The following is a 10,925-nucleotide window of genomic DNA, read 5'->3' on the forward strand; positions in this document are numbered from 1 at the left end:
AAAATACATAAAACGGAGTGACAAGAAACACATGTAACTGGCATAACAGAGAAATAAATCCTTGACTTACAGAAACTATCATCGTTCAATGAAGAACAATTCAGAACACATTCTGATGTTGATTTTTTATACAGACACAGGGAAATGTATCATCATCTTTAAAGATAGCCAGATTCTGATAAACACTTAGAGGAAAAAATTTCCCTACATATTAACACACTGGTGAACTTATCTATGACATGACATGACTTAGAAAACTCACCTGCAGGACTGTCAGCATTCTCTCCTGGGTGTAGCTGTATACCAGTAGAATCTATAGAGTTTACTGTAACTGTCTGTAGATTTGGCAACTGACCAGTGCTTAGACTAACTGGAGTTGAAGACAAGGCTCCACCTGCTGCAACTTGACCAAGCGTGAGTGTCTGAACAGGCGTCAAAGTTATCTGTTGGGCAGCAGTATTCTGTATTTGCAAATTCTGCAAGTTCTGAACCCCTTGTACTTGAAATGTTTGCCAAGTTATCTGTCCAGAAGGGGTCACTGTCTGTGCCTGAATTAAAAAGGTTCCAGGATTCAGCTGCAACTGAAGATTTTGCAAAGCCTGTTGTGTTATATTCTGACCACTGGCTTGCACACCATGGATTGTCTGTGGTGTAATACCTTGCACAATTTGGGCTTGACTGGTTGGCTGCTGAGACTCTTGAAGTTGTAGATGTTGTACAACAGGCTGTGCTGTAGAAACCTGAATATTCTGAGCCTGTGTCTCTTCAGAAACAGGCGACTGGATATAATTTCCCTGAAGATCTGAAGAATGGACTTGCCCACTAGTAGTAGTCAAGCTATTGGTATTTTGTTGTAATATACCTGTACTATCTATAGTAACAGGCAACTGTGATGAAGAGGATGTTGGCACAAATAAATCTGTATCAGTATTAGTCTCATTAATATCAGGAGAAACCCGCTCACCAGTCCTTTCTGAATTGTCTGAACTATCCATAGCTTGTCCTGTGTTTATCAAATGTCCATCAGCATTAATGCCTGCAGTCATTGTCTGAGAACTGCCCGAGAGTCCCAAAGAATCTAGATCGACACTATTGATTGGTACAAAGGTAATATTTCCTGGAAGACCAAGAGGCACATTAGCAACTACTTGGGTTTGGCCAGGAAAAGATGAACCACCAATTGCAACTCCCTGAACCTGGACTTGACCAGTCTGTGGTATGAGATTCTGGATATTAGCAGGAGGTGTTCCAGAGGCAAGCAAGGTTTGATTAGAGCCAGGAATGATCTGAATTTGACCACTTTCTTGATTTATACCCCCATTATCTGAAGAGCCTGTGAAACCAATCTGAACCTGCTGACCATCTGATGACTGAATCTGTGGTATTACTTGATATTGAACATTGGACACTGTACCATTTGATGAATCTGATCCTGGTGCAACTGAAAATATTTGCTGATTCTGCAAATTCTGAAGGGGAAGGACATACTGCCCACTGGAAGTAGCAGCACTTGGAATCTGTACTAGATTGCCAGCTTCATCTTTTATAGTTGTAGGTGTGGCTGACAAAACCTCCCATCGGTTTGGTGCTCCTCCTAACTGTGCAGAAGCCAAATCACCTGTCTGGATGAAGAAAACAGAAAATGTTATGTGATATGTATTTGTGGTATATTTAATCCAATTCTCAAAAAACTTTAAAAACTGATAAAAGACACTTATCACCTGAAATGTTCTCTTAGGAACACAACAGAGCTCAAATACAGAAGTACTATATAAACTACGATAATTATCATTTTCAATTTTGCTAGTTATTGCTAAGATAACCCAGGCTATTTGAGCAGGAAAAAAGTTCAATTAGAATATGTTTTATTTTATGACCACAAACTGATTTTCCAATCCCTCATCTATGATCTCTCTGATGCTACACAGTTAAAAATAAAAGTAGAAATAGGTAGAAAAGACTATGAACGGCTCAAACCAAATATACCTCAAACATGGAAGAGAGTTCAAAAAGTATAAAACCCACTAAAAATGTATCACTAAACCAGGTGCATCATATTTGTGTACAAAAAAGAAACATTATTAGAGCAGTGTCATCAGTATCTAGAATCAGAAATAAGATTTGTATATTACTGCTATCAACTTTAAATCAAACAATTAAAGCTACTCTTTCATGGCATGTAGTAAGGTACTCCAGAGTAAACACAGGATGTGGGTGATTCCTTTAGTAGCCATCAAATTCTTTACTTTTGCATGAACTACTAAAAAAAATATATGAGACCTTAACAATTTTTAATGAGGAAAGGTCATTGCCTTGTGGCCACATTGGAAAGTCAGTCCATCTAAAAGGTTTTTTAAGAATCTAAAAGCTGGAGGATTGATACTTTGCCTACTATTTCTCTTTAAGTTTGCCACAGAACACTAGCCATTATATTCTGCAATTCTGTTATCTGCTAGAATTTGAAGTATCATTTCTATTGTGGATTAGACAAGACTAGAAAAATATCAATGTAGGAAAGTACAAAGCAATAAAACCCAACATATGAATGTCAAAGGGTAAATTTTTTAAGGGAATAGTAACAGTAACATCTAACATTTGAGCTGTTCTTTTATACGCCAAGTACCATGATAGGGATTTGTAAGATTATATAATCTATTGCTTACAACTATCCTATGAGGTAGTATGATTATCCCCATATCACAGATGACAAAATTGAGACAAAATCAGACAGCTATCCAATGTCCAAAACAGGATTTAAAACTAAGTCAATCTAACTGCAGAATCCATGCCCTTAAATTCTATACCATACTTATCTCTCACTAAGACCAAAGGTAAACACACAGGGAATGAGACCTATATGAATTAATCACCATCAAAATAATACCATCCCTACCCCATTTCCTTCTAGATCTGTAAGTGATTTCCTGTAACTTCACACATCACTAGACAATGAGAACATGAACATACCTAAACCAGAATTCTCAATGTACAATCCATGCCTGGGGTTCAAAGGATCTCTGAATCCTCTAAAACAGCATATCAACTTTTTGAGAAAGTTCAATTGGAAGGCCGGGGCTGGGAGTGGAGAAAGAGTATCTAGAGTGTCTTCATATTCTCAAAGGGGCTGGTGGGGGGGTGGGGGGGGGGGTCTGTGACCATTAAAAACAGGTGAAGACAAATAGTATTCTCTCAAATAAACCATTCCACAAAATTCAATACAAATATTATAGAACCAGAAGAACTTTTCATTTTTTATAGAGACTCACTACCTAATTTTCATGTGTACACACAGCTGAAATGTATATTTCAATGGAGGAACCACAGTTTAATGACTCAATTCAAAATATTTGAGCATATCTGCCAAGATGAAATAACCATGAGTAAGCCCATGAGATACAATCTTTATCTTCAAGTGATTCACTATCTGTCCAACCAGACATACACATACATGATACTACTATGTGAACAGTGGTGTACACTATGCATAGGATCAAAACACTTTGGGGAAACAGAAAAATGAAAAAAGACAAGACTTCACAGAAGAGATTTTTTAGGTTATCGTGAATAAAATTTAAGATTTCACTGTAGGCAGTTAGGAAGCAGAGATATAGGCATTAAGGTATAGAAATAATTAACTCACAGACAAAAAGAAACTTCAAAAAAAAATGTATAGTTTGGAGTTGAAGAGAGAATTCAGAAAAGACTCATATTCATAGAACAAAATAATGGGGAACAGGACTAGACATTTTTATCAGGTCCTGTAGTAAATGGCTCCATAGATCCATACTTAGGAGTTTGGACTTTATCCTACAGATAGTGAATGAAAGCTATAAAAGGTTTTGAGGAGAGTGAGTGGTGCAATCAGATCTGTGTTTTATAAAGGTAAACTAAGACCTAGTGAAGGCGACTGAAAGGCTGAAGACAAAAAAGTCACAGAAACTGTGGGACCAAGTACAAATGTCCAGGCTTGAACTAGAATAATTATCTATCTTTTAAACACAAACATTTAAACTTCTCCAACTTAAATTGTTGAAATCAAACAGTGGACATTAAAGTCACATAGTTAAAAAGAAGCAGTGGACATTAAAGTCATGTATGATTCATCAAATTTTACCTGGTATAGAAATTAAAAGCTTTGAGTCATCTTTCCCAGGATTAGAGTAACAATTTACATTTCATTTCAGTCTCTTGGCATTTTAAACTAAAGACATTCATACCAAAATCTAAAGTATGGTGTTTCAAATCCAACTGTTATTTTCTTAAGGTTATTCTTTGGGGAATTGAACTTGAATTTTTTCTGACCCGCATTATATATACCATTTTTCAACTTACATCAAAGAAGATACCTTACATACAAGTTAATTTTACAATACTGCTAACCCTAGATATTCACAGGGGATTGGTTCCAGGACCCTGTGGATACCAAAATCCCCCATGCTCAATTCCCTTACATACAGTGAGATACAACAGGCAGACCTCCAAGGATTCAAAACCCACAAATAAGAGGGACAACTGTACTGGCATGTTGTCCCTTTTCATCTTTAAAATTTATGGCATCCCAGTATTTCTTTTAACAAAATCTTTACAAGAACAGGTATTAAACCATCAGTGAACAGCTTTCTAGTTCAAGAAATTCCTTGAAAATAAATACAACTATTCAGATAACATACTACGCAATCACCCCCTTCTCCAGAAGCTAAGTAAACTAAACTACAGTACTTTTCCCAACAACACAGGCCATTAACTAAAGGTAAGTCCCCAAACCTAGGCTAAAATGATGTATTTGAACTTTTGAGTAAATCTAACGTGAGTCTGAGTGAACTCCGGGAGTTGGTGATGGACACGGAGGCCTGGCATGCTGCGATTCATGGGGTGGCAAAGAGTCGGACACGACTGAGCGACTGAACTGAAGGTTAAAACATATGTAAAAAATATTTATGAACACAGAAATAGAAAAATACTAGACTTTCATGATTTAAGCTAAGACATCATATACTTAGAGGAAAGGAGTATATTGCACTAGGAAAGAAAAAATTCAAAACTGGGTTCTAGCCCTAGCTATTCTATAATCACTCAGAATTATAGGTGATTTAGATCAGGACTCAATTTCCTTATGGGAAAAATACTACCTTGCAGGGTCATAAGAGCCTAAAGACAGTGTTAAGCTTTAAACTGTAAAGCACTATATAATCCTAAAGTATCCTTACGATTACAGGACAGATTTGAAAAACATCCAACTGTGCCTAGCAGAAAGATCAATAAGTAAATTTTTTAAGTAAATAAAAATATTTTACTTTAAAATAATTGCAAAGAAAATGATAGGAAAAAATGGATCAATAAAACTAATCTTGAGATATTAGTGTCTTCAATGAAAAACTCTGTATCAGTTTTAAATCAACTCCACAAAGAATATGCCCCAAATGTTTCAAAACCACAAAGCCTACAAAGATGATTCATCTTTAACAGAAATTTCATCAGTAGTATACCAGCAAAATAAACAAACTAGAACATCTGAGACCAAAAAAAAAAAAGTTGTAAGAATGTCTGATGTTAGGCTACTAGAAACAGTATAGACAGAGAGACATAAAATACACATAACCCAAGCAAGAATTTTGGGGTCAAGATAACCCTCCATATTAAGCTTACATACTAAGAGAAAACTCATGTTTCTCTCAGTAATTCTAATATTCTTACTGACAAAACACCAATTAACATGGACACTGGCATTATTTAAAACATTGTAATTGAAGGTAGTCCAAGTTTCCCTCTGTATACAAACACATAATCACATGGTTAAAAAAAAAAAGACCACAACCAAGAGCAGCCCTGGGACATTACTACAGCAAATTCATTACAAGGGCATTCTCCACTGCAATCAGGCATAAAATGGGGGGACGGTGGAGAAGGGGGAAATCCAAGAATTTATCTTTTCAGGTAATAACTGTGTAAAGGAAAAAGAAAAAAATTCATACTAACTTATTACATCTCATTTGGAAAGGATTAATAACCCCTCAGTTCCCACAAATGGCTTTACAAAAGCCAGAAATAGGCAAGAAAAGAGTAACTGGAAACAAGTGTGAAGCTGAGGTGGAAACAAACAAGAACCATTCCAGGGCAAGTACTGAAGTTTCTTAAAATCTTCAAAGGGAACAGTAAAGAACATAGACTACAAATATAAAATCGATTACCCAGTGAATTCCTTACAATGATAGTGTAACTCTTATCTGAAGTAACAGTCAAAATAACCTTTTTTATATAAGTTATTATTCACTTTGTAATTCACGAACATTTATGTAATAAATGAAACATTACAAGTTAAACTAAAATTTAGGCAATGTCTTTCATAACACTTACTTACACAGCTTATTAATACTAAAGTGCAAATGAGTAATTCACAGGTTCACACAAATGTAAACTGGATGAGTTAATACCTCATAAAGTTCATCCTTTTCTATTTCTTGATTAACTACTAAAACTCACTACACAACTTTAATAAAACATAAAAATCCTGCCATCAAATCAATTTTGAGAGTCTATGCTGTGGGACATTACAGGTGAGACTGCTTTGTGATTAGACCTATTCAGCACTATACTGAGGGTGCCAAAAATTCTTGGCCAGGATCCAGGATGAACACAAATCATAACAAATTCTAAACTGAAAATATATAAAGCAAGTCTGTAGTTAAGTTATTGGCTTTTCAATGCCCCTTTAATCCTAAAATACCAAACTAGTATAAAGTTGCATTTAAAAGTTTTAAGTAGAAAGTTGTGTATTTCAACTTGACCTTAAACACAATAATACTATATGCAATGTGGTATCCTGAATTGGATCCTAGAACAGAAAATGGAGTGATATCAGAAAAAAGTCTATAATTAATAACACTACCAATGTTAATTTTCTAGTTTTGACAAATGAACCATGGTTGCTGCTAAGTCGCTTCAGTCGTGTCCGACTCTGTGCGACCCCATAGACCGCAGCCCACCAGGCTCCCCCGTCCCTGGGATTCTCCAGGCAAGAACACTGGAGTGGGTTGCCATTTCCTTCTCCATGGTTAGTTATATCAGTTATTAGAGGAAGCTGGGTGAAGAATAAAAGGTAACTTTCAGTTCTCTTTGCAACTTTTCTATAAATACAAAATAAACCCAAAATAAAATTTTTAGAGAGCACACCTACAAAAGCTCTCTCATAATAAAACCTCTCATAATTCCTAGTAATTTGAGGGAAGTCACAACATCCAAGCACATTTTTAACGTGCAGAAAACTTCCATGAAATCACTTAAAATTTCTCTTATCTACTGAGATGTCCATATCTAAAATTCATTTTTGAACTGGAAAAATAATTTTCCAGTTTGTTAAGGCAAACACACTCAAGACAGTCATACTAATTTTTACTCAGTGAAAAATTTTATGCACAGATACCAAACATACAAAGAAAAAGTGCTTAGAGTGATTGTGGTTCATGTTCATCTGGCGGGAAATGTGATGTCAGTAGAGATTTGGTAGTTAGAGGAGGAGCTGAAGAGGCAGGGAAACAACTTCCCTACAAGTCTATGGCCACAGCAGGCTAAGGCTGGAGACAGTATCCTATTCCTCCGGTTAGACTTACATATACATATATATATACATACATTCTACTCCTAACTTCCTCCTTCACTTCTCTCCTCCCCCAATCACTGAGCTGATACCTAAACTTGGTTAAGGTGCAGTTACAAAAAGTTTTTTGTTCTATTTGAAATACTTAAAAAGATAAGTAGAAGCAAACTGCCTTGCAATTTTACTCATGTAGTGTTTTTTAACTTTTTTTTTTGGCACTGTGGGCCTAAAGGGACATAGTTCATAAAAGAGGTTTACCACTCCATAAATTTGTTTAAAAGTAACAATGCATCTCATTTACACAATTTTATGCCTTTACATTTCAACCTGGTTACAAAAGAACAAAACCTAAAATCATACTTTTAAGTCAGTAAATCTATTCACATCCCTCTACAGTATAATTTCAAGCACTAAAATTACAAATACAATATTTAACAATAATTATTCAGCTGAACAACAGCTTCACGTTTAATGTCTTGGAATACTAAGAATTTCCTGCAGACTAAAACTTTTTCGTCTACAGTGACAATTCAAAATATTACAACACAGACCAATTCCTATAATCCACATTAAAAAAAACACACAAACAATAATGTAAGCAGTTTCAATTATTTTAATAAGTGAACACATCTACATGTTAAACTAATGCAACAAAAATTCAAACGAATGTAAACTTCACAATAATCTTAAAAAACTGTTTCTAGCTAATTTGTATTAAGCCCTCCTCCAACTCTGACCAGCTCCTCCCCCTGCCCCAGACGAACTAAAAACCCAAAAAGAAGAACCCCACCACCCAACCACAATAAATGAAAATATAGCTTTGCCAACCAAATTCAACTGTAAGCGTGGTTGCATTAGCATTCATGTAAATATAATTCCTTATACGTACTTCTGTTTCTTCTTATTCAACTTAAAAAGCCAAAATATTATCTAAATAACTTCACCGATTCCAACGATCACTTAAACTCCATTTAAGAACAATTACTGCAAATTTAAGTAGCCTGCAAAAACTAAAATTCGATCATTTGGAATGGCCATTTAAAAAGCACTCAAAAGGTGTTCATTCCCGTATACAAAAGAGTACACCATCATTCCTTTAATAAAAAAAAATTTAACATTTAAGTCAGTAAGATCTAGTAACTCCCAGCAGAAAAAGCTCTGAGTCCAAAAAACACTAAAAGCTAAAGACACTGGCTCTGCAGTTGATACTATCTATGGCCGATAGGCTGTGCTTGAAATTTTTGTAGCGTTCGGCGAAGGAGTTTTCAGCACTGATATGAATTGCTCAAACATCCATTTTGGAGGCCTCTACCCCCACCCTCTCAGACTTCATTTTGTAGTGAATGTGGATGGAGGTGCTGCAGTGACAATTTAGAGAAAGCCTGGGCTGGCTTCTGATCCAAACCAAGCACGCCAAAGAGCAGGAAAGGTGCCCGGCCGCGCGGCCGCCCGTCTCGCGGCAGGCGCGGGCGCCGGGGAGGCCTGGAGGGCGGGCGGGCCGCCGCGGGCCCGGGATGGCGGGCGCTGGGCCTCGGCGGGGGCGGGCCGCGCGCGCGAGACTTACCGCTCCGGCGGCGGCGGCGGCGGGGGCCCCGGCTGCGGCGGCCGCCTCCTCCTCGTCGTCGCCCGGCGATGGCGGCCCTATCTTGCTGCAGGTAGCGGCCAGCAGAGCGAGCGGTGACGGCTGAGTGTCCTACCCCCGATGGGCGGGTTCAGAGAGGGAGACAGGGGGAGGGGGTGGCGGTTAGGGCCGGGCCGCCGCTCGCACAGGAAGTGCGACTCTGGCCTCGCAGGCAGCGCCCGGGCGAGCGCCAGCCCGCGCTCTCCTCCTCCTCCTCCTCCTCGACTCCGGCTCGCGCCCGCCCGCTCGCACGCACACCGGCCCCACCGTCCGCGGGAAGGCGGGCGGCGGACTGCGCGCCGGGCCTCCACCTTCCGCCCGGAACCCACCCCCGGGAGGGCGCACACTCTCTCACAAGCGCACACACACACACACACACACTCACTCTCTCACACAAAAAGGCGGCGGGCGGGGGAGCGCGGGCGGGGTCGGAGCGTTGGCGCCTCGGGCGGGCAGCTCCCGGGGCGGGGGGAGGGGAGGAGAGAGGCGCGGAGGGAGGGGAGAGGCGAGGGGAGGAGAAAGCGGCGCGAGGGGGGAGCCGGGCCGGGGCTAAGCCGCTCCTCACCTGGGCCGCCGCCGCCGCCGCCGCCACCGCGCCGTTTCCGTGCTGCTGCTGCTGCTGCAGATACTCGCCGTGGCCGCCGCCGCCGCCGCCGCCGCTGTCCACGTCCAAGGCAGCCATTTCCTCTTGTTTCACGGGCTTTTCGGGAGCTGCAGGCACAGCGCGGGGGGGTGGGGGTGGGGAGGAAGGCGGGTGGAGGAGAGGGAGGGGGCCCGCGGGCCGAGGCGAAATTACTCCGAAAGCCCGGACCGAGTCCCCTTCCCCTCCCCCACCCGCCCCCCGGCGGCGGCGGCGGCGGCGGCTCCCTCCTCCCCTCCTGCTGCTGCCCCCGCCCGCCGCTGCCTGTAACCCTCCTCCTCCTCCTCTTTCCCTCCTCCTCCTCCTCCCCGCGCTGCCCCTGCCCCCTCTCCTCTCCTCTCCTCCCCTTTCCCTTCGCGCTGCTCGCTCTCACTCGCGCTCGCTCCTCTCGCACCGTCAGTCACTCACACGCCCGCCCGACCGCCGCCCGCGCCCGCACACAGGGGGATGCGCTCCCGGCGGACCGGGCCGCCCGCCCCGGGCCCGGCGGGGACACTGCGTTGCTGGGGCTTGAAGGGTGGACGGTAGCTGGCGGGGAGGGGAGGGAGGCGGAGGGGATTGCGGCTTTCTGCCTCTCACAGACACTCGGTCGCACACAGGGAGCCGGGAGCCGGCGGCGGCAGCCCGCGGCTGGCTGTTGTCGGCGGCAGCGGCGGCGACGGCAGCAGCAAGGGTTGCTCTCTCTCGGTTTTACGTACCGGTCATAGTGTGTTATAGGGCACCTCAGGCGGGGCTCCCCGCCGCCTTACACATGGTGAGGAGCGAAGGCGGCGGCGGCGGGAGAGGATGCGGGAAGCGGCGGCGGACACGGCCGGAGCGGTCCGGGGATTTTTTTTTTCCTATTTTGATTGACTGTGCGGGAAACACAAAAGGTGGAGCCTCCAGCCCAAAAGGGGGGAAGAGGGTGACAGCCCGCCCGGAAGTTCCGCCCCTCTTCTCCGCGCTCATTTGCCATCACGCTCTTCGTCGCCAGCTCTCATTGGCCCAGACGCCCGTCCGTCACTCTGCCTGGCGGCACGCTTCCTGTTTGCCCCTCGGGTGGAAGGGGAGAGACAATGAGCGGCCGTGGC

The 10,925-nt window shown here is 42.3% G+C and overlaps 1 protein-coding gene across 4 annotated transcripts in view; it reads right to left on the reverse strand.

The window, feature by feature from the left end:
* SP3 (Sp3 transcription factor) overlaps positions 1-10,693 on the reverse strand; it is a 57,702-nt gene extending 47,009 nt beyond the window's left edge. The window contains exons 1-4 of one of the 4 annotated variants that reach the window (XM_086358758.1): positions 10,554-10,692; positions 9,781-9,926; positions 9,159-9,287; positions 263-1,622 (exon numbers count right to left, since the gene is read on the reverse strand). In XM_086358758.1, coding sequence (XP_086214884.1) covers positions 263-1,622; positions 9,159-9,287; positions 9,781-9,926; positions 10,554-10,560 — 1,642 coding nt within the window. In that variant the 5' untranslated portion in view covers positions 10,561-10,692. Of the gene's footprint in view, positions 1-262; positions 1,623-9,158; positions 9,288-9,780; positions 9,927-10,553 lie in introns of all 4 variants that reach the window. The other 3 variants (XR_015147872.1, XM_086358769.1, XM_086358780.1) reach the window with 3 other exon arrangements.
* Positions 10,694-10,925: the final 232 nt, after the last annotated feature.

This window comes from Bos grunniens, chromosome 2 (genome assembly GCF_055505025.1).
Source record: "Bos grunniens cultivar Pamir isolate PY7600 chromosome 2, Bosgru_T2T1.0, whole genome shotgun sequence".
NCBI lineage: Eukaryota > Metazoa > Chordata > Mammalia > Artiodactyla > Bovidae > Bos > Bos grunniens.